This window comes from Camellia sinensis, chromosome 2 (genome assembly GCF_055761805.1).
Source record: "Camellia sinensis isolate YWXY chromosome 2, ASM5576180v1, whole genome shotgun sequence".
Lineage (NCBI taxonomy): Eukaryota > Viridiplantae > Streptophyta > Magnoliopsida > Ericales > Theaceae > Camellia > Camellia sinensis.
Window position 1 is genome coordinate 155,237,101 of NC_138962.1, and position 24,834 is coordinate 155,261,934.

General features: G+C 35.2%; 2 protein-coding genes and 2 pseudogenes across 3 annotated transcripts; 3 read left to right on the forward strand and 1 right to left on the reverse strand.

The window, feature by feature from the left end:
- Positions 1-1,115: 1,115 nt before the first annotated feature.
- Positions 1,116-7,667, reverse strand: LOC145788792 (peptidyl-prolyl cis-trans isomerase CYP21-4-like; annotated as a pseudogene). Its single transcript, XR_014361872.1, has 7 exons — positions 4,401-7,667; positions 3,958-3,998; positions 3,591-3,641; positions 3,128-3,213; positions 2,450-2,587; positions 2,204-2,354; positions 1,116-1,541 (listed from the first exon to the last, which is right to left on the reverse strand). The product of XR_014361872.1 is annotated as a peptidyl-prolyl cis-trans isomerase CYP21-4-like (transcript).
- On the forward strand, positions 5,968-6,549 carry LOC145819176 (putative disease resistance protein RGA1). The gene has a single exon (XM_082913134.1). The coding sequence runs from the start codon at positions 5,968-5,970 to the stop codon at positions 6,547-6,549; it is 582 nt and encodes a 193-aa protein (XP_082769260.1).
- LOC145819177 (putative disease resistance protein RGA3 pseudogene) lies at positions 6,569-7,276 on the forward strand (annotated as a pseudogene).
- Positions 7,311-16,363, forward strand: LOC145819178 (putative disease resistance RPP13-like protein 1). The gene is made up of 3 exons (XM_082913135.1): positions 7,311-10,228; positions 10,386-10,399; positions 15,802-16,363. The coding sequence occupies exon 1, from the start codon at positions 7,311-7,313 to the stop codon at positions 9,954-9,956; it is 2,646 nt and encodes an 881-aa protein (XP_082769261.1). The 3' UTR covers positions 9,957-10,228; positions 10,386-10,399; positions 15,802-16,363.
- Positions 16,364-24,834: the final 8,471 nt, after the last annotated feature.

Genomic DNA, 24,834 nt, shown 5'->3' on the forward strand with positions numbered 1-24,834 from the left:
CCAAAATTGACTCTTGTGATAGATGGGAAGTGTTTGATGTATGCACTAGACCCGAGTTTAAGAGTAATACTACTGAATTTGAGCTTGAATTGTAGTTCAGTAGTTTGCTGCCGAGTTTCTCCTTTACAGAAAGCACAGGTAAGGATTGTCATTGTGGTCCACCTGAGGAAGAGAAAAATGTTGATGGTGCCAAAGAGTTATGCAAGATGTTGAAGAAGGTTAATCGTCTTGATTCCAAGGCCTATGATTCTTTGCTTTGAACATATATTGCTGCTGGAAAACCAGCACCTGATATGCGGATGAGGATAGAGGCAGATGGTATTGAAGTGAACAGCGAGCTTGAGAATTTGCTTGAAATGGTTTGCCCCAAATGAGTTGGGGAGTCCTCTAGTATCCCTGACAAAGCAAACAGTTTTTAGTAGTTTCATTCAATGCGGATGCTAAAAGTTTCTGTCATGTATAACAGTTACATTGTGATACGTTATTTTTTTTTCTTTTTTAACAGGAAAGTACATTCACAATTTGACCAGTTTCATTTTCTGGGTAAACAGAAGGGAAGCTAATCAGATTCCAACACAACTATAGAAATGCTTTCTAGTGGTGACCAAGAGCTTTAGGAGTCTTGTATGTCTTTTAAGCCTTGTAAATTTTGACATAGCCTCAAGGTTGTGAGAGAGTTTCTTTTGGATTGTTATGTTTTCTTTCGTATGATTCGATGAATAGATTTGTTGCCTAATGCATTTTCATCATGTGACTCTTGAGGATGTCTTGTGCATCATTGTATATCTTTATTGTTTAGTATATTAACCTTCTACTTACCAAAAGAAACAAAAATATCAGACAGTTTCAGAACAAGAACTCAGAAGTAGAAACTTCCTATGCATAGATTAATCTGAAACAGGGACCGCAATAGGAAGTTGGTGACCTAATTCATCAGGAATTATAAGCAGGAATGCACCAGGCATTTTATCCAGCAAACCAACAGAAGAATGTCTCTTAATCCAAAATGAAACAAAGTCATTTACCATAAAGGAAGCACATTGACTGTAAAGATTTAGTACAAAGGGAGAGGGAAAAAATTTTTGAGAGAGAGAGAGAGAGCAAAAACCAGAGTATGTTACAAAAGAATTTTATCACCCTACCTTGTCTACAGTCTTGATCTCAAGAACATACTGTATTTCATGTCCACTATAAAGCAATGTGTATCATCAAGGTTTAAATAAAAAAACCATATTACAAAATAGAATTGGCAAGCTCTTCTTTGTATCACAAGCAGGAAAAAAATAAAAAATTCCAAAGACTTCAATCCATATACGAAAACACCCCAGAACAGAAGCAAAAGAAATGCTTTACTTCCCATAAACCTCTTGCTTGCTTGGTGATTATCAACACGTTGGCATCTAAGATGGGGAAACCATGCCATTGAAAGAAGCTTTAAACTGATAAAACCTCCTTCAAACCTTCTCTTTCAGAGTCACATTGATGATTCCTATTGGAGATTTAGGTCAATAATGTTCATCCGTATCCACCTCTTCAATTTCCTGGCAAGCACATTGCAGGACATGCGTTCAAACATCAATAAAGAATATGATTTAATGACTTGAAAACTAAAAGCATGACATATCTTTTCCCCCATTAACTTAACATGATCCAACTGGCTTGACATAGTGCCATTTGACTATATTAACGACAAATGCAAGCATCTTTTTTTTTTTTTTTTTTGTGGCCCAATGTAATGGGCTAAGACGATTGGGGAGCCACCACCACACCACCAAAAAAAACTTTACTAGTTTATTGAGATAACAATCTCAACTTAATATATAAAAGATTTATATAACAACAAATGTGCTATAGCCTCCTTTTTTTCAGATCGGATACAGTCATTAGAGTACTACAAGCAGCTGCCTTGTGTTGAATCATCATGAATCCATGTCAATTTATCAGCATAAAAGGAGATGGTCCTATTACATTGTCTCAAGAATTTGGTAGTCTCAATCCTATGATACAATCATTCATTGCCAAAACAAATAAAAATTCCCATCATATTCTTCACGAAAAAGTTTGAGAATAAATATGATCATGGTTCATATGTCCAGAAAGAACAGACTCTCAATTGCTCCTAGCATGCAACAACTTTAAGTAAAACATCCACATGATCATAGTTCACAAAAATCAGAGAGAGATAGAGCAAAAGGCTTATAACTTGAACAACATCCTCTCCCTTAATGACCCGCCCAAACACAATCAGCTTCTCATTTAGATCAGGGATTGGTGCAGTCGTAATAAAAAGCTCGAATCCCTCTTTGTCATGTTTAGCCTTTGTAGTACCAAGCATAAACGCCTCATGCTTCATGCTGGATGAAAATCACAAATTCAGTAACCAGGATAGAATAAGAAACTATAGAGGTAAAAAGGGAACTCCACAGGTTGGGTCAACAAAAGGGCAAACCTTGTTTCAAGTTGGCTGTTATGCTTTACTTTCAAAGTCCAATCGTCTGTAGGTCCAGGAATATCAGAATTACCTCATTGAATCACAAAGTTCTTTATTACATGGTGAAAAGGCATCCCCTTGAAGTGCCCCCTCTGACTAAAAAATCGTTTCAACTTAAAACTTCAGTATATGTACAAAGTCAAAAATTATCCCCCCAGGTGGAAGGCTTGCGTGGAGACTGCCTACACCATTTTCAAGTGATGTATTACATAAAGATGATGCACTAAGCATATGCAATAATTGAACTACTTCTTTAGTGCAAAGATCAAATTGATGATATGTGTTTTGATTATACACTTACAAGCATCAGATTGCCCAACCAAATTAAAGTTTCCATAGCTTTGCTTGACTGAAGGCAAAGCTTGAGGTTCAAGTAAAATGATAGATTCCAAAAAAATTATGTGATGAAATGTTGGAGAAGCATAAAGACCACAAAAACACTAAACCCTCTCATCTCACTGTTGTTAACATGTCTAAAGAACCACTCAAGTGATTAACTATGTACAAGGAAGAAAGTGCAGTAAGCAAATAAGTAAATAAGGATTTGGGAAACCAACAAGGTCAGCCATGTGAACAATGAAAATAAGAATCCACAACAACGGATCGAAATATAATAGAGTTGAGTCCAGTACCCACCATAAGTCAATAAATGCATCAACCACCTTAGGAGAGCCTTCTTTGTATAACTCGATTGTTATTGACCCTTTTGAGGTATTTAAAATCTGTTAAAACAGGAAAAACGAAAAAATATACAAGTATATCAATAGACAATAAATAATAAAATTTTGAGAAGACTCTCCAAAAGAACTGATACCCCCTGCATGCCCCAATAAAAAGAAAAAAGATAAATGGACATTATGCGAAAACAACAAACAGAGAAATGGAGAACTAAATGAAACTTTATTAACAAAACAGTAGCTCCCTGCCACATATTGGTATCTAAACTAAAGCCTGTAGCATCCTCTGAACTGACCAATAAGTGAAATGATTTCTTAGGAGCAGATTAAATCTAAAAGCAATACCTAATATAGTGGATCGACATTTAAAATAAGAACAAAATAAAAGCAATTTACAATGACTAGGATATAAAGAAACTCACAACATATCCGGGGACATCAGATTTCTTTCCATCTGCAAAAGCATCATCACGCTGCAGCACACACAGAACCAAATACGAAGAGAAAGAATAAAGAAATAGTGATGGTCACTTGAAAGGAATTTGTTCAAACCTCAATAGCATTAACACTGTATAATAGACAAACACAAACACACACACACACAAAGTAAGATAAACTTAATAAATCTTTAATTGTCATTATAAGTCGTCATTATGACTTAAAAGGCAAAGAGAGAAGAAGATATCAGCAATTTGTAAGTCTTTCTAATCAATAACCAACACTCATGCTCGCGAAAGGTACAACAACAACAATAATACACAGGTAACAACATTATCCAGAAAAGAGTACCTCAATAACTGATAACCGATGCTCTGTTTGAATTATTGACCCAAACACAAGTTAGCAGATAAAAGTTAAAAGCCATATAAAGCCATCTTTGGTCTATAAAATAATGATTATTTCAAGTGGTTCTATTTTGTTACTAAATAAATGCAGATACCACTGCAACAGACCTCCTGCAATATTTCAAAACACCAGGTCCAGGATTAAATTAAAATTCTTTTTATCACTTATTAAATACATGGGTTGTTGCTAAATTAGAATTCAGAAATCATTCCAAGAAAACCGATACAGGTCTTTCACCAAACCCACAAGATTCAAAACATATGAATTAATAATCAAACTAAAAATTAAATTCGGTTAACAAGATACAAGGTGTCATGCTAGTCCCTCTGAATCCCAATTTATCAAAATAACAAGTATTTATTCATCAAAGAAGATTCCAACAAACCTTTGAATCCAATGTCTGTAACTACCAAATAGGAAAAACACCATCACAACTATAATTAAGCTATATAAAATAACTGTAGTGACACCGATACGACTTGGACCCTTCTTCTTCTTGCTTTGTTGTAGCAGAGCTTGAGGTTTAATCCTTGCCATGATGTATAAGCCTCAACTCCCAAGGACTACAAAATCCCAGGATCCAGCACTCAGTTCCAAATCTATATAACCAAACACCATTTAAAGGAACTCCATAACATATAAATCAAACAGCTAGGTTTTGGATCCAATCTGAACTTTCATAGAACTTCATTGGTATCTTTGAATAAGAAACACACACAATAATCAGAATTCAAGAGGGTCCAAAGTTAGAGATACATAGATAAGTGAGAAAAATAAAAACTTTGGATTTTTTTTTGAAGTTTGATCTACAACCTCACACTAACAATCGATTAGACAGCTATGAAGTAACAAAAAATTACATAGAAAAGTAAATATTCATTCTTTACGATTACGGTTTTGAAGTCAACGCCCCAATGGCACAATTATTTTGGGTGGCTATGGACATTAATTTTGACTGATAAAAAAAGTTAATAACAGATATTCAATGGTTAGGGTTTTGAAATCAAAGCACCAATGGCACATTTAGATGAAGCTTAGAGTTAGCAACGAACCTGAACTACGGAAAAGAGTTCTCGGAAAAATTCGATTCGACTGGAAGGGAAGGGAAAAGACGATGACTAGGTCTTTGGTCACAAACCCATGGTGGAGACGTCCAGAGAGTGAGAGCTTGTGAAGAAGATGTCGACATGGCTGAAGCCCAGATCGCCGACGAGGCTGGTGAACCTTGGAAGCTTCGGCTATGGCGGAAGAGAAGAGGGAAGAGAAGAAGGAGGAGAAGAGCCAACAAGAGGGCCAAACACGACTGATTCAATTTTGTTTCCCCTTCTAACCGGCTACACCGGTTGCCTATTTGAGAGTTTAATTATTTAAGTAATTTAGTTATGACCTGGTTATGAGATAGTATGGTATAAATAAATAACTGAATATAACCAAGTTATGAGTCAATATGATAATGGTTATGACTAATACGGTATTGATTATGACATAAAATCATATAAGTTCATAACTAAATGTACGGTACATCTAAATGTACCATAGCATCACCTTTTTCTTCATACCCCTTCTTTCACCAATTCCTCATTTGCTTTTGGTCACAACTTACAATCTTCAACTACTACTCATTTGCCGAGCTTCTTCAAACTGTTTGTTTTTGATGAGTTTCTGACTTTTCAGATCCTTTACAATTCCAAAGTTGTTTGAAGTTTGCAGAGTTTAATTCTGTTTTTGATCTCTGTATTGCTTCGTTTCTTACCTTTCATATATTTTATCTGCCAAAGTTGTTCCAAGTTTGTAGAGGTTCTGCCTGTTCTTGATCCGTGTATTGCTTCATTTTGACTCAATTTCTTACCTTTACCACCAAAGTCTGTTCCAAGTTTGTAGAGGTTCTTCAGTCTGTTCTCGATAGCTGTGTTGCTTGGTTTCATTAACCTTCCTTCTTTCAGAACAAACACCATGGATGTGTTTGGGATCTTTATCTCTCCATTTGTACAAGCTATGGTTGATAAATTGTCCTCTTATTTTACCAACTTAGTCAGCACAGCCGACGTTGGCACTGGCATCCAGAATCTGAAGAAGGCATTAGAGGATTTAGAGACTTTGTTAGCTGATGCAGAGAACAAACAAGTGTATGACAAGGATATCAAAAAGTGGCTAGAAGAGGTTCAACCTTTGGCATATGATGCAGATGACTTATTGGATGATTTTGCAACTGAAGCTCTCGAAAGGAAGCTAATGGCGGAGGAGACAACAATGGGAAGAAGAACAGCTAAGTTTTCACGTCTCTCTTCTATTGTTCCATTCAATTTAAAAACTGGGTCAAAGCTAAATGAGATTACTAGTCAATTACAAGAAGTTGCTACAAAAGGAAAAGATCTTGGTTCAGAGAAAAGACTTGTTGGGAGGATGTCTACAGATTTATGGCAGAGATCACAAACTACATGTTTGAGGGAGACTCACATTCATGGCAGAGATGAAGCCATCAAGCTAATTATGAAATTGCTACTTGGGGATGCACCTACTGGAAAATTTTTTTGATGTAATTCCTATTGTAGGAATGGGTGGGATCGGCAAGACTACACTAGCTCAGCACATTTACGATGATGGCAGAGTGGAAAAGCATTTCAATCTAAAAGCATGGGCATGTGTATCTGATGACTTCGAAGTTATGAGAATAACAAAGGCAATTCTCGAGTCGTTCACTCACGGTTTATGTAATTTTAGTAACTTAAATGAGGTGCAAGTTCAACTTAGCAAAACGTTGGCAGGGAAAACGTTTTTGCTTGTCCTAGATGATGTGTGGGACTATGGACGTGACGGGTGGAATTTGTTACGATCCCCATTTGGAGCTGGAGCACCTGGAAGTAAAATCATTGTGACAACACGAGACAGAGGTGCTGCAAAGCAGATGGGAATGGATAAATATCACAATTTACACAACTTATCACATGACGATTGTTGGTTAATCTTTGCCCAACATGCATTTGAGAATAGAAATATCATGGAATGCCCAAAATTGGTACTGATTGGTAAGAAAATTGTTGAGAACAGGTGCAGAGGCTTACCCTTGGCAGCGAGGGCCCTTGGCGGCTTATTATGCTGTAAACAAGAAGAACATGAATGGAAAGAGATACTAAACAGCAATATATGGAATGATGAAAGTGTCATGCTCTGTCCATTTGAAGAGGTGCTTTTCCTACTGTGCAATTATCCCAAAGGACTACGAATTCATGAAGGAGGAATTAGTCTTGCTATGGATGGCTGAAGGTTTAATTGAGAAACCAAACGGTGGAGACCAAATGGAAGATTTAGGCCGCAAGTATTTTCACGAATTGGTGTCAAGATCATTTTTTCAACCGTCAAGCGGTAACAAATTGCAATTCATAATGCATGACCTCATCAATGATTTGGCTCAAGATGTTGCAGGGAACAAATGTTTTAGGTTGGAAAATAATTTAGAGGGTGGCAGGCAGAACAAGATTTCGGACAAAGCATGCCATGCATCTTATGTTGCTAGCCGTTATGATGGAATCAAAAAATTTAAAGCTTTCGATGATGCCAAATGCTTACGAACATTCTTAGAATTTTTGCCACAACAATTTCACTTTGTAACGAAGTACTTGATGCATGATTTGTTGCCAAAGTTAAAATGCTTGCCTGAGTTGCATTTGTGTAGTATTGGGATAAATGAGCTACCAGATTCCAATGGAGATCTAAAGCATTTGCGGTACCTTGATTTATCCAATTCTGGGATTACAAGATTACCTGACACAGTGGTAACTCTCTACAATTTACAAGTCTTGCTTTTGAAATATTGTCGTAAACTTCAGAAGTTGCCTCTAAATGTGGAGAGTCTGGTGAACTTGCGCCATTTTGACATGACTGGCGTGCATATTCCATCATTAGAAGAGATGCCACTACATATAGGTAAATTAACTAATCTCCAAACATTGTCAAATTTTATAGTGGGTAAAGCTTGTGGGCGTAAAATAGGAGAGTTGAAAAACCTATCACACATTCGAGGGGCAATACACATATCAAGACTAGAGAATCTCAATGGTGTTAAGGATGCAAGGGATGCCAATTTAACGTCTAAGGAGTTAAAAGAGTTATCACTAGAATGGGATGAATCTCGTAGTTCACAGAATGACATAGTAGAGAGGGATGTGCTTAATGTGATGAGACCTTTCATATTTTTGGAACGACTCACCATCAGTGGGTATGGCAGTACAAAATTTCCAAACTGGGTTGGAGATGTATCGTTCTCCAAAATGGTGTTCATGCGATTAAAAGGTAGCAAATGTTGCACATCTTTGCCACCACTTGGACAACTACCCTTGCTTAAAGACCTTTACATTGAAGGAATGAGTGCAATAAAGTGCTTGGGTTCTGAGTTCTCTGGGCAGCAGTGTGGTGCCAAACCTTTCCCCTCTCTAGAGAGACTGAGCTTTGAGTTGATGCCAGAATGGGAGGATTGGTCTGCTTTTGAAACAGAGGGAGTTCAGCCATTTGGTCATCTCAGTAAGCTTTGCATCATAAATTGTCCCAAACTTGTTGGAAGATTACCAAATGATCTTCCTTGTCTCAATTCTCTCAAAATCGATGGTTGTCCGCAGTTGTTGATTGATGCTTCGAGCCTCATTCAGCCATCACTTGCATCCTTGTCAATGAATAATGTTATGCTCCTAAGCCTTCCAGCACTCTTAGGGACGACGAACACGATTGAACTTGGTTCCCTCACCTTGAATATTAGCCATGTTACAGTTCTTGACTCCCTCGGCGATCCAAGCACAACTGATGAAGAGTTACTGGCTAATGAAATGTCTAAGCATCTGACATCAATAACTGCTTTGAGCATTTCTCATGTTGAAAAACTGGCATTCCTACCGACATGGTTTACTCGAGATTTGATGGGACTCAAGAAATTGAGCATTAGTAACTGCCAAGAACTCATAACATTGTGGTGGAATAAGGTGAGAATACAAGTATGTCTCCCTTCCCTCTGCCATTTGGAGATTTTTGATTGCCCCAAACTGGTTTGCTTGTTTGAAGAAGAGCAAGAAAAAGAAGGAGAAGGTTCAAAAAAGCAGCAACATGAGGGGCTGCCTTGCATGACGAGACTCGAGTATTTAACAATTGAAGAGTGTGGAATGCTGAAGAAACTGCCACAAGATCTGCACACATACACATCTCTTGGGGTGCTTAGAATCTTCAGTTGTGCAAGTCTGATCTCTTTTCCAATGAAAGGTTTGCCATCTAGGTTGAGAGAACTTAGCGTTTCAACGTGTAATGCTTTGGAGTCCCTCCCCGAGTTGATGACACTCAATAATCTGCTAGAGTTGCAGGTTTCTAGCTGTGAATCACTCACATATTTATTGTCAAGAGGTGGGCTACCATCCACACTAAAAAAACTTCAGATTCGTTCGTGTGCAAAGCTGGAGTCACTTTTTGCAGAGGAAGGGATCAAAATTGATTGTCCATCTCTTGAAACTATTCATATCGAATTTTGTGGGAGACTCAAATCTTTACCTGAAGCCAATAATCTCAGGAATCTCAGTGAATTGTGGATAACAGGTTGTCCTAATCTGGAGCGCCGGTCACTTGGTGGTCGTGATGAGAACAAGAACGTCAACCAACTCACTTTGCTTCAAAAGCTGGTCTTAGTTGATTGCAGAGCAGGAATGGTCTCCTTCTTTGTCAAGGAAGGGAGTTTCCCCACCAACATCACTTCACTTGAAATCAGGAATTTGAGAGGGGACGACGTGGGTCAACTTCCACTTCCGCCTCCATCCCCTTTAGAGTGGGGTTTGCACAAACTCTCTTCTCTTACAACACTCCGACGTGGGGGATACGGTGTCCTTTCCAGAAGAAGGGATGTTCCTGCCCACCTCTCTCATCAATTTGACCATCACCCGCTTCCTAAATCTGGAAAGACTCTCTTATGAGGAGTTTCAAAACCTCATCTCTCTCCAAAGACTTGATATCGGGCATTGCCCTAGGCTCGCGTCCTTTCCAAAGGAAGGGTTGCCTCCCTCTCTTTTGCATCTATGGATCTGGCATTGCCCTGAGCTTGCGACCTTTCCAGAACAAGGCTTCCCTCCCTCGCTTTTGTCACTGGGCATCTGGGGACGTATTCCAATACTGAAACAGAAGTGTGTAAAGGGGAAAGAATATTGGCCCCTCATCCAATACATTCCTCGAGTAGATATACGTTAGAGTAATGCTAGGGACACCAAATTTTCTACCAAACAAATGACCAAATGTCTCACATGGGTGTGGGGTCCGCAATTTTGTGGGCCCCACACCCATGTGAGACATTTGGTCATTTATTTGGTAGAAAATTTGGGACCTCTAGCATTTTCCTATACGTTAAGCTGCCAACTGCAAGGTACAAACATACCAACACAAAATCTATTTCCTTTGGATTATAAGAGAGGTCCAGGTCCAGTTTATTGTGAATGTTGAAATTATCAATACATTATTGATTAATTAAACACACTACTCTGTTTTACAATTCATTCTTTGTCTTTTCCTTTCAATTCATTCTCTTAATTTTCCCTTAATAATGAATGGATAATTTTCATTCTCATTTGTTATTTTATCTTGTATTATTCATAGGTGTTGATGGAAAAATTGCCCTATTCGTACTTTTGAAAAAGGTTTTGAACTGTGTGTTTGGTTATGAGTTTTAAAAATAATTTTTGAATTAAGTTTTGAACTATGTGTTTGGTTATGAGTTTTGAAATTTTTTTATTATAATTAATTGTTGTACGGTTAAATTCACTACAAGAAAAAAGGGATGTGGCAATGCTTTTGTATGCTTTATTTTGATTTATGATTGCTTGTTTTGTACAAAGATAAGACGATATATTTTGAATTTACCATCCTTTGCTCTTATGTTGTGATTTCCGTGTTTTAGTATAATTTGAAAATCAAACCAAACATGAAATTTGAAAATCAAATTTGAACACCAGAGGTAAGTAGTGTTCTGTTAAAAAACTGTTGGTTTCACTGAAATTACAAGTGCAATCTTTCTCTGCTTTCAAGATTTTTGTAGGTTAATTATTGACTTCATTTTCATATCAGACAATGTTTATGTTAAAGAACATATTCTTCTCATTTGAAAATTGGATTGGTTTCTTAATTATTATTGAAAAAAAAAAAATCCTTTTTTGGGTGGTAAAAATTAGTTGGATTTTTGTTTGTTAGGTAAGTAGTCATTTTTGTATTATTGATGAAATTTTTTGGGTGGTTAATATGTATATGTATATTTTTGTGATTAATTAGTCACTATTATTTGTATAGTGTAGGCACCTACATTTTCTATTAGTTGCAAAATCAAACTTCAAATTATAGTCGTGTTCTTTTGGCTTCCATTGCTGATAAGTGTTATTCTTTTTCATCATAGTAGTGTTTATGTTTATTTGTATTATCTTCAAGGCCTGCTTGCTCATTTGATCTTCTCTCTCCACTCAAAATTTTGCATGAAATTTCTGATTTGAATATATATATGCAGTGATGAAGTTAATATTTCTGATCTGAGTATATATTGTAGATATGAAGGGGTATGAGTTTTGGAGTGACCCTTTGAATGAGTTTTGGCTCAATGAGATGTGTATATTTTGCAGTGTGAAGACCCAAATATAAAAATTTAGTAAATAATTAAATAATAACAACAATAATATTACAATCTCAAATATTTTGATGGTAAATCCTAAAGTGCAAATTATATATTTGGGGGATCTTTAATTAATTTTTAAAGTATAAATAAATTTTTATGGAGGTTCACAATTTTTTAAGACTTTTGATAATAATCTTAATGATAGTAATAATAATAATAATAATAAACTAGTTAGTAAGGGGTCATTTTGGAAATTTATATTAGGTGGATAAAACCCTAATGGTGAGATATCAATTCTTTTTTCTAATCAACACAACAGCAGCCACTTTAGGCTTAACAGTCGTGAGTCATTGAGGGAGAGAGAGACAAAGAAGCTTGTGGCAATCAAGGAGGGAGAGGAATTCTATGTAACCAATACTTTGTGGGTAATTTAATTGTTTATTCTCACTTCTATTATTATTTTTTGATCTTCTATAGTTGAGTTCGTGAAATGCTTGGTTGATCATTCAGGTATATATTAATTTATGGGCTGGTGTGAAGGGAAGTTTAGTATATCAAACTTGGGTTATGGGAAATAATGATGGAAGAAGAGGTGCTGTGTGGTTGCGTGAGTCTCATTGTGGAAGAGATGTGGCGTTATTTTTTTGTGTTTTTTGTTGGCAGTGGACTGGTGCCCTTGTTTGGTATAGGTCTAGATATAATGTTTAAGGTTCAACACATTCATGCATAAAGATTGGGTATTATTCAAGGAAAAATTCTGTGCAGAATCATAGACTTTAAAAATCAAGAAACCATACCAAACGAATGAATTTTAATCTGAAATTTTTACAGTAGATTAATTACATATTGAATTGCATATCTGAATTTTTTCATAATTTTTGGGAGTCAAAATCCATATAAATTGAGGTATTCAAATCTGTCCAGGAAACCAGTCCGAAACAGTAAATTCGGGATTGTTGTTCTCTTTGGGTATAAATCCAAAAATTATCAAATTAGTGTCATTAGAACCGGTTACGAGTCTAGTTTCATACCTTTTTGGCCTTGCATTGATTGCTCGTGTATATTAAGAGAACCGTCAATTTCTTTAAAGTGCTGCAGAAAACAACCTGTTTGGATATAATAAATTGTAGATAATTATTTTGATAAGCAAATCAAGTGAAACCAATTGGGTTTGAAACTTAGGATATATTAGATCATATCTGGAGGTTATTGAAATTTTTCGAATAGCGTGGAGTGGATTTTGTAATTTTCAAAGTTAGCGAATAGATTGGGAAAACTTGTTTAAAACACTGTTTCATCTTAAAGTTATTTTTAGTTAAGTTTCGATCGGAATCTATGTCTTGGGTGATTTTAGACCTTGAAGAATATGAACTTAGGTAATATTTAAGAGTAACGGTGAGTTGGGTTGAGCCGTGTTAGTGCGCTTTAGTTGAGGTTACTTAGTTTATTATTCTTTAGTATTTTTAAATTAGTAGTGACATATAGTTTTCATATTGGTTCAGGACACTAGTTGGACTTCCATACTTTATTCGAGGATTATACTATTTCATTTTCAGGTGAGTAGTTTCATGCTACGTATTTTTATAAATGTTCCCCTACCCTGAACTGTTGGAAAATTAAATTGTTGTTTCATGATTAAACTATTTTGATAAATTATTATATTATCAATTGAATCAAATTATTTCTGAAACATGTGTGAACTTGGCATACTGTAAACTATTTGTTTTGGTCTCATGTTTATAATGATGAACTACCATGTTTTGCAAAACTGATGTGTATTGATATTGGGACCAAGTGTGTATTTAGTCCAGGGAAATTATTCCACTGTGTGTGGTGACTCTGGCCACTAGGGAACAGATCCGGGTTGGGCCGTGATGACTCTAGTGCTCAACGATTGTAAGGAACAGACCTTTAAAAACAACTAGGTGACCTTCAATCGGATCGTCTTTGAGAAAAGGCCCAGGTGCCACCCTAAGGATGACTCTTAGTTCGGTATTGGATCCAACGGGGCTTATAGCCTGAGAAATGTGTGGCAGATTATTTGTTTTTATTGGTACCCAGAAAATTATTGGTGTTCATGTTATAATCTGTTTTAAGTGGAAAATGTTGTTTATCATGTTCTTGCGAGACATGAGTATTTTAAGTGTTGAACTGTGGAACCTTCTTTTTGAAACAGATTGTATTTACCAAACTGTATGCCAATCTAGTTTCTGTGATATATATCTTATTTTGAAATTTATCCTGTTTTTCAAAACTGTATTTACTATTCATGTTGCTACTCACTGAGCTATCAGCTGACTTACTTTTTATCACTTCCAGGTGTTAGAAGGACTTAGAGTGGACTCATGGCATAGCGGGGACTCAATTGCATGGACCTCTAGGGCATTCCTTTAGTTTAGAGTGTTATGTCAAGCTTGTGCATATTTATATTTATTCTTATCGAAGTTCATTTAGGATTATTTTTGATATGTGGGTTGTCTATATCCCATAAGTTTGGATCGTTTTTGATTGCGGTTGATTTTGCCGTTTATAATTGTGACATGTCTGGATTGAGTTTTGGTTATTTATTATTGGACTATTGTTCAGTTGTTCAATGTGATTGGATTCGTGTTTAGGCTTACGTGTGCCTTGGGCTAAGTCCCTGTGGGCCACGGCCGGTCATGCCCGGATTTGGGGTGTGACAATTGCAGTGTATAATTGATTTATTTATACATACGTTGCTGATTTTTTCTTTTTGAATTTCAAAATGGCAATTTTAATAAATTTGCACTAGCTTATAGATGGATCACTCCAAAAGCTTTTAGTTCCATAAATTCTATTAAAAAAAAATTTAAACAAAACAACATTTACTTTGTTTGGTTTTGAGTGATTTTGAGTTTTCAAAAACAATACGAGTTTTTTATTTTTTATTTTCTGTGTTTTGTTATCTTTAGAGGGGAAAATATATATATATATATATATATTTTTTACTTTTTAGATGTAACTAACCTATATGCATCTAAAAAGTAAAATATTTGTAATTGTTTTTTTCAAAATTCAACAAATACAAAAGAAAAAAAAATTAAAATATACTAACTTTTTAATTTTTAATTTTTGTATGTAAGTGAAGTTTTAAAATATTTTTCATAAATATTTTACTTTTGAAATGTATCTAAGTGTGTAGATTAAGTGAATCTACAAAGTAATATGTTGATTTACTTTTGTATAGTCATGCTGAAAACTCTTGTTAGTGAAAAATAAATAAGAGATTAAAAAAAAAAAAACCAATTAGTACACATTAATGTGTGTTTGGAAGGGATAAGATTGGGTATACACCTAACTTTGGCATAGTGCACAAAGTGGTTGCACCGTGACTTGAACTCATAACCTCAAAGTTATTAGGCCAATGTTTTACTATTGAACCAGTGGTCACCCCTATAAATAAATAAGAGATATATCAAGAAAATTGAGAAAGAAGTCATTTCCACAGACTATAATCGAAAAAGCCTCCCTACTATACACTCTTCGAAGGCAAGGATTTTGATCATTGAAACTTCAATAAATTTGTTTAATATCACAAGTTTTAAAACCTTTCTCCTTGCATGCTAGACTACATTTGAGAATCCAAATCCAAGGCAAACTCTGGCATTCTTTCATTTATTAACCATGTTAGTTACTACACAATATTGCCAAAATGGTTCTCATCAAAAAATTCGAAAAGTTGGAAAAATTGACATATAACACCAATCCTGCATCTCATAGGAACATGAAATTTTGTAATATTTTTACTACAAGAAGGTCCTATTTGTTCCAATAATTTGACACAAGGGGAAATTTGTCTAATTGTAAGAAAATGGCCTTATGGCAGAACTTGCAATAATCAATTCCTAGTTGTCTTTTGAGACCATTTAAGAAGTCATTTAATATGAGATGAAATAGCTTAATTAAGCTGGAAAAAAAAAATGAAATGACTTCCAAGTAATGATAGTTAATGAAATGATATAGTTTGGTCCTTTACTTGTGTTTTCCTTCAAAAGAGCTTGAGCTTGGTTGCTAATTTCAATTTTTTTTATTAATCAAATTTGCTTGCCTTCTAAGTTCTAGGGTAAACAATTAAAAATTATCTCCACTAAATTTAGGGTAAAAAATTAAAAATTGCCTTCTAACCTTTTGTGTTGGATGTTGATTAGGTCATATTGAAGCCCTATGCTTTGTGGTATACAGTTTTGCATTGAAGATTCTGCTTCAGAATTGTTCAGGAGATATTTCAGTTATTGGAGACATTGTGGAGGAGATTAATATAATTTGCAACAGCTTGAATCCTTTATGGTGTTCTTGGAAGAGAAGAGAAGCAAACTGTTGGGTTAATGCTTTAGCATTTGGGGCTGACAACATAGTGGATGAATCTTTTGGATGGACTCTGCCTGCTAAACTTCCTATCCTTCTAGAACATTCCTATTATTAGCTGTCTCTGTTTTATCCAAATAAAAAAAAGAAGTAACTCATGCAAGGGGACCAACACCATCCAACTTGCTCACACTTCAGCAGTTAACATCCCATGCACTGTCGGCATTCACAGCTTTATTACAATTTCTTGGGCACTCCAAGTTACGGAATGTAATCAGATAGTTGATTTTCTCTAATAGAAACCATGATGCTTCTACTGTATTTTATTGCTTACTGCCTTAATAAACAATTGGAGTTGTAGCTATTTGATCGTATTATAGCTAAATCAGCACAATTTCTGTTTTATCCAATTCTCTAGTCCATTAGACGTCCCACCAATCAATTATTTCAGCTATTAACTTGTACATTAAGGGCAAATTAGTGCTGTTTTTTTGGCAGTGTAGCAGTTTCTTTAATGAAACAACATGAATACATATGAAAGAAGAAGTCCTGAGCCTTGTTTTAAGTCCCTGGATACACATCTTCATTTATAGGTGGTTAGGTTGCTGATTTATTAGAATTTAACTTTCTTCTACTATGTGCCACATGGCCTAATTGTGTGTTCACATGGTATTCACTTTTCAAGAGCATTCTTGAGAGAGAGTATGTTTTGTTATGTGATCGTATAAATGATGTAGAAGCACAATTACTTGAACAAAGTTCAGATTCTGTATTCAGTTTAGTAGATGTTCCCAGGGCAAAATGCTAGTTTGGACCTTGGAACATAATACCTGCCAAAATTAAAATTAAAAAAGAAAAAACTATGGAGTCAAGTATAAAATTGTCAAGGGAAAAAGACATAAATACATATATGTGGACATACATAATATATTTGCACCATATATATATATATTCAAAGCTGTCATCTTATTCTGGACTTTACTTGTGGAATGATTCTTCTGAACCATAGAGATTGATATAATGCTGAAGGGCCTCCTGTTCATTATGGTTATATGGTGAGTTAAAGCACTCTCAAGCTGAAGTTAGAGCAGTTTGTTCAACTCTCTAAGAACAGAGTCTTTATATTTTAGGACTCATTTCTCAACACTTGGGAACATGTTATTATTCAAATTTTCAAAAGTTTGAAGAATCTGCTTGACATTCCCAGGTCTCATCCAATAATTAAAGAATTTGAAAAGTTTTCTCAATTCAATTTCAGGCATCAAAGTAACAACAGGACCACAATGATCTGAACTTATAGGAGCCAAGAACTCATCTTCGACTTCTTTGAGAGTATCTTCATCCCAGGTTGGGATACAAAACAAGACTTCATATTATTATCCTGAAATTCAACTCTGCAAGTAATAATTGTTTAGAGGTTTGCAACTTTAAAACTTTTAAGTTGTGTTTGGTTAACAGATTTAAGGGGGTATTTGTGGAGGGGAAGTGAAAAAAAATAAAATAAAATTGTATGATTATCTTCAACCCACCAAATTCTCCCAATGGTATTTTCATTAGCATTATGAAATATATTGTAATGGTTAGAGGCTAACAATTCTGAGCAACATTGATGCTGTTTCCGAACTGTATTTTGTTCTCCACTAATTCTAGTAGGGTCATTTTATTCTCATTTATGAATTTTCTAACACCTCTAAGTTTATTGTTTTCAAATCCGGTGTGGGTATTATTGACAGGTCTTTTAGTTGTAATCTTGGTTCATTAATTAGCATCAGGTAAATAAACTACTTCCTAAGCACTTCTCTATTGTGTTCTCAATTTGGAAAGCATTTATTGTTGGAAATGGTTATAAAATTCTGGATAAAACCAGAATTTTTTTCCTAAGTTCGGTCTATTTTTTAGGTGGGCCCCGAGTGTCGATTTACTCGGGTCAAAGTGGTAACGAGTTCTATGCCGCGTTGTGATTCACGTGGTATATTTAGTTGCTCAAAACCATTACCGAGTGAATGGGAAATTGAAGCCAAAGTGTGCTCCATGGAAATGGAGTTTTGGTGGAAATTCCTTAAAGTTGTAAATTGGCTTGTCCCACATTGATTTGGTGGAAAGTTTTGAAAGGGTTTATAAGGCTTAGGGTGAGATACTTGAGGTGTGCCCCAAGGGGTACCCAAGTGTTTTAGAGGGAGAGGTTATGGGCAAAATGGGCTAGACCCATTGGACCCAAAAATCACCACACGCGCGCCGCCGTCCGTCCGGTCTGGCGCGGGTGCGTGGTGTGTGGTTGGGTTGGCTTCTAATCTTTTTTGGGCCAAAAACATTTGAATTTAATTTTATTTTTATTAAAATAAAATCCAAAATTCAAATTAAATTGGTTTGGATTTTTTGTTCATCCAAACAAGGCCCTTCCCGGTTTCGAACAGAAATAAACTGTTTTGGAATTAGTGCACACCCAAACAGGGCCCTTCCCGTAATTGCTATCTGTTTGAAATTCAAAACCCAACAGGTATCATACCTGTTCAATTCAAAATCAAGAGCCACATACCTGTTCAATTCAAAACCAAGAGCCACCTTCACATCTATAAATAGGACCACCCTCATTTGATGTTTTCAATTCAGAAATTTTGTATTTCACTTCTGCTAATTATATTCTTCATCTTGCTGCATTTTATTTCCGAAAGAAAGAGTGTAAACACTTAGTGTGTTTGTAAGGCAAACAATTTGTAGTGCTGCTATTGTTTGTGGTAAGATCATTTCATCCTGGGAGATAGACGTCCAAATTCTGAAAGCACCGTGGAGAGGACGAATCTGCCTTAAGGACACAGTGTTAAACACTGGACTTGATCAGAAAAGTTATTCAAATAAATTAACCAAGTAAGTTGTTTAATTTTATTCTGTTTTTTATTTGTTTATTTAATCAGATTTTATTTTTGTTTTTGTAACAAAATAAAATCTGTGATTTTATTTATTTATTATTATTTCGAGTTTGATTTTTGTAATCAAACAAATTCTCTCCTTTTATCTATTTCTTTTATTCTTGTTGTTGTTTTGTACACAACAGAATTTAATCTATTTAAATACAATGAAGATTGTGCAACATTTATTAGTATGCATCATTCCCCTTCTAATTTGCCTTCAAGCTGCTTATTTTCTTCACACTATTTATCATTGACCAATAGGTCCTAAGAAATATCATCAATGTAACAAAATGAAAGGCCTACCTAATAGCACCTTGTATTTGACAATCCATTTTCTTTGAAATTTCTTCAAAAACAGTCTCTGAGCTTTCCCCAATGTCCATCTTTTCCTCCATCTCAATTTTTCTTTTTTCATTTTAATTTTCTAAGTAATAATGACCGACTCTTCCTTCTTAGGATTGTCATTTGTTAATTTCATTTTCAACCGCTTTTCATTATATTTCCCACAAAGCATTTCACTTCATTATGCCCAAACAATTTGCATTTGGTGTCTCCAATGGGTTTCCAAGGATTTTGATTGGTTTAGTCCAACTATCAACACTAGAGAATTGCAACTTTATTTTCTCTGGAAACATAAAATAAAAACCCATCTCAATTGCAGATTCTCAGAAAGATAAATCTTTTGCAAGATTTGGTACGTCAGCCAGAATACAAAGGCTTGCAAGTGGCACTAGCAATGTTACTAGTCCTTTCTCAGTCCAAAATTCTAAGCAGATATTACAAAATAGTGCCTGTACTGGCACCTTCTTCAAAATTTTCTTTAAACAAATACATATTAGGTTTCCATTTTCTTGCAAAATACCGAGTAGCACTCTCCAAGACCTGGTCTAATATCTCCTTCCTTATTGAACTGAATCTGAAAGAAGAAAAATCCATTTTCATTTGACAAAATAATTTAACAATCCAATTCTACCCCCAATTTTTCATGGAAATATTCTTTACAAGTAACATGGAAAGGCAGACCTTCAATTCTCATCTTTGATTATATAACTGCTGAGGCTTTTCTTCATTGAATAAATCTTTTTAGGGCATACATTTGTTGTTAGGATTGTCTGAAACAAACACGGGATACACATCCAATCCAACCAAATAATCTGGGGAATTCATAGTCCCAGGATTCGAGTCTGATGAATTATAATCCCCCTTATCCAGTCGGTCCAATCAAACACACCCTTTCTGTATTAGGACATAGATGTCGTCATAGAAGGAAGAAGTATGAAATCAGTATGGTTCATTATCTTTGTGCTCTTTTTAGTTGAGTTGCAGCTGCAAAGGTTCACTGTTGATTGATGAAATAAATCCCATATGTAATGTGGCTATTAGCCATTGGACATCTAGCTCATTAGAAGAGGAAGCTCAAAGATAATGAACCACAGCCGTGCCTAAAAACACTCCCAACAAAACAGAATTTTGAACTATCCAATGTCTCCATGTGACGTTATCATTAGAATACCAACCAAGTCTAAAATAGAGGCAACAACTTGAGACAAAGCCTCACGATACCTACCTAGATTACACAAATTAATCTAGAATGGACGAACTTGCCCATATCTGGTCACAACAACAAATTAAGGTATTAGAGAGAAAAATTTAGAGACGAATTATCTTAGTTGCCAAAAGTGTCATTGTTGTATTTTTTGTGATGAAATTGAAAATTTAGGAATGAATTACTATCTTTTGGAAACAAAATTTTCGTCACAAAAATAAAGTTATTGGTACAAAATTGTTTTTGTCCCCAAATATACTTTTATAAAGGACATTTTCAAAATTTTATTGCTAAATGTTTTTTTTTTTTTTTTTTGGTACTTTTCAAGATAGTATTTTCAAAAAATTTATGATCATATATACCTTTATAGTTTGACCAGCAAAGTTCACCACTTCCACGAGAGATCTCAGTAAATACTATTACTACTCCTTGATTTGAAATTAATGCATTCAATTGCTAAAGTCAAGTGCGAAGAAGGAGACATTTTGTTTGGCTTTGCATGTAATTGAATACTAAATGAAGCTAAAAAATGTATATGTTGTTGCCGCCCCCAAAGGCTGCAGCAGCGTATTTTTGTAAAGTTGGTTTGCATAGCTTTCATACTGAAAAAAGTTGACAATTTCAGATGTATTTCTTGAAACCAAATGGTAAAACTGTTAATTAAATTTTTAATAAGCCAATAGGTGAGGTGACTAATAAATTATTGGAACAGAACACAAGGACCACACCGCTCGAATCCAGGGAAGTTGCTAACTTAAAAATTCTTTGTGTACAATCAGTTTGAGTGTAAAACCAGTTAATAAAACCACATAACAAATGAAATGACACCCCAAATGTACACTACTACGTACCAAAATTAACTATTCCTTGTGTTTGAAGAATCAATAAGCAAAGATCAAGGATTGGTTTAGTGTATGAAGCGTGAAAAATCTAAAATTTCCCGAGATTGTGATTTGTGATTTTGATCCAATTTTAAACAATAAATAGCAATCCCAATCAAACAATCAATAACAAATCGGCACAACAATTTCACGTGGAAAAAATCACAATTGGACTCCTCCAATTGTGATTAAAAAACCACAGGCCAAAGCCACAAAACAATCCACTAAGAAGACAAAAAGGAGTTACACACGAGAACCTTCAATTATCTAGGGAATCCACGCCCGAATTGGACCGAACCTGATGTGCCTCTTCCACCACCATCTTCTCCTCAGAATTGCTTTGCCCAACGTTAAATCCACAATGCCAATGTTGAATCCACGATGATGAGCAACTCCGAAATCCACCAAAGTTTCAGGCCCAAGTTTCTCCGAACCCATCGATGAACACCTCTCTCTTTTGTGAATGAAAGAACAAAAACAATCCTTGATATTTGTCAATATGTAGTTCGTTGATCAATTGATCACCTTCTATACATCAAGGAAACTCATATATAACCATTGTCCAATATAGAACACTTTGCTTTTTTACTCCTCTTTGAGAATCTAGACGGGATCAACCCTAAAACGAGCAAACGATGCACTTTATACGAAAAAGGAAAGTGAAGACCACTCGAGCGGTGTGACTAAAGGCGGTGCTCACATATAGGCCAACTGCTTGAGCATAACATCTACCGCTTGAGTAGTAAACATGCTTCCCAAAAGTTTAGAATGCAGGCTGAGATACTGAATGAATTACTGAGCGGTAAAACATGCTTCCCAGCGCTCAATCACCATACTTAGTCAGAGAAGAAGCAAACAAGGACTGCTCAAGTCAAGATACGGAATGTTAGTGCAAACCCCTCTACTCAGGCACAACACATGTTGGATTCGCATCTAAACTCTCATAACCTCATAGAACAAAAAAACAAAAACAATTACAATTGAATGGTGTTTTTGTCAAACGGATTGCCAATTACCAAAACCTAACAAAGCGCTTTCTTATCAGATATGATACTTTGGTACAAGTCTTACTCCTGTGCTATGCAAATTGCCAGGTTACTCTTCTCTATTCCTTCCTTAAAAAATAAAAAAAGAAAAAGAAAAAGTAAACTAGCATTTCTTCATGAGTAAGTAGTTGAAGGGTAATTCCTTATTAGAATAAATTGCATAGTATAGAATATGAGGCAGAAATCATAAATGAATCCAAATCAGCCCAACCTCTTGATACCACAAAATACATATATATATATATACACACTATTATAAGAGACTCGTGGCACACGCAATGCATGTTGCAAGTGTATATTGATATAGTTTTGAAGAAAATATATTATAATTGTCAATACATGACATCGGAGTTGTTTCAATAACTGAATGAAAGATTAATAATCTCAAAACCGAAGCAATTCTACACACGTGTTGTGCGAGATTTTTTCCTTTTTTGCCCTTCCAATTAATGAAAGTTAAAATTATTGCACTTGTTAAAATGTGTTTTTTTTCCCCTCTTTCTTATACAATTTTGGTTTTTAAAATTGCGTTACATATAGCTTCCTTTTGTGTTCACACAAAAATGAGATGTTAGCTTAATATAATAATGATATAAAAATATAAGTTGGTTTAAAACTTTTTTCCCCCAAAACAGTTTGGTTATGGTTGACATCCCATTTTCCCCCAATTTTAATAAGGGTGGTAAGGATTTTATTTTAATATCTTTATTTTTTATTATTTTATTCTATTTATTTTAATACTCACAAAAATATTCAGAATTTGTAGAAATGGAGCTCATCATTGAATCCGGAATGACCAAAGACCTTGAGAAACATGTTCCCGTCGAATTTAATCACTCATAGAATGAGATTTTGGCTAGGAAACATTTCAACTAATCACAAAGTGCCACATGGCCAAAGCATATGGAACATCCAACCAAAAGATGCCACGCAACAGGTGTATGGTACAGGTGCACATGATTGGAATGCCTATTAGCCTAAGCAGCAGCAAAGCAGTGCATTGATTGATAGCCAATCACCATGGACAGGAGGTGGTCATGGTGGCTGATTGGGAAGGGGAAGAAGGAGCTCTGGTTGTTTTTTTATTTTTTATTTTTTCCACCAAAACGGCATCGTTTTGGTACACTACACAAGCACTACAGAATGAAACACTACAGAGGATCTGAACTCCTCAAAGATTCTCTAACAACTCTTTTTATTTTTAATTAATTTTCATTAGTACTGCACGTTGTCATTGAAGTACACATGAGTAAAAAATGAGTAGCAAACCTGATTGGAAAATGAGACACTGAAGATGAGATGCCATTATTGACTTCTCTAACAGCTCTTTTAATTTTATTTTTTCCACTCCTGCTTGCTGCCATTGAAGTACAGATACAGATATGAGTAAAAAAGTAGCAAAACCTGGTTGGAATATGGACCACTGAGTGAAATGAGATGCCACTATTGACTTCTTTCATTATAATTATGCTTATACCCTTATTTCATGGTTTTGATTTTGATTTTGATTTTTTATTTTTATTTTTAAAAAAAGAGTTAAGTCCCATGACACACGTCTTCATTTGTAGCGGGTTAGGTGGCTGATTTATCAGAATTTACTTTTCAAGAGCATTCTTTAGAGAGAATATGTTTTGTTACTTGATCATATAAATGATGTAGAAGTGCAATTACTTGAACAAAGTTCTCATCCTTTTTCCAGATAAGTTGATATTCTGAGGCATAGTGCTAGTTAGGCCCTTAGACATAATACCTTCCAAAATCAAAAAACTATGGAGTCAAGTCTAAAATGTTCTTTTAGACTAGGGATTTTCAAAAGGAAAAAGACGGAAATACATATATGTGGACATAAATAATATATCATATATTTATATCCAAAGCCTTAATCTCATTTATCTCTTCTAATTTCTTCCCACTATTGTGTGCAGTGATCCGAACTTGTGGCCTTTGTTTGCACATCTAATGGTGGCACTAAAGCCGTTGCAGCGTCTGAAGATACCTTTACAGTTTGACTAGAAATGAGATCTCTGTGAATACTACTACTCCTTGAATTGAAATTAATGCATCAGTGTGAATAACGAGACATTTTGTTGGGCTAGGGTGAGTGTGTTGTATTGTGTTGTATATGACCTCTGCACATTGTGGGGTTGAAAGAGGATACTTATTAGAGTGTATTGAAAAACACTGCAGCTGCTCATTTTTGTAAAGTTGGTTTGCATAGTTTTGGTATTGAAAAAGATTGACAATTTGAGACGTATATACGCGTGAATATGTACCTTTCTTGAAACAAAATGGTAAAACTGTCAATTAAGTTTTTAACAAGCTACTAGGTGGGGTGACTAATAAATTATTGGATCAAAACACCAGAACCACACAGCTCAAATCTAGTGAAGTTGCTAACTTTTAAATGTCTAATTTTTCAGAAATTTGATAATTATAGAGGCACTTGTGGTGGAATATAAATGGTTAGTGAACCTATGCTTTATCATACTCTTAC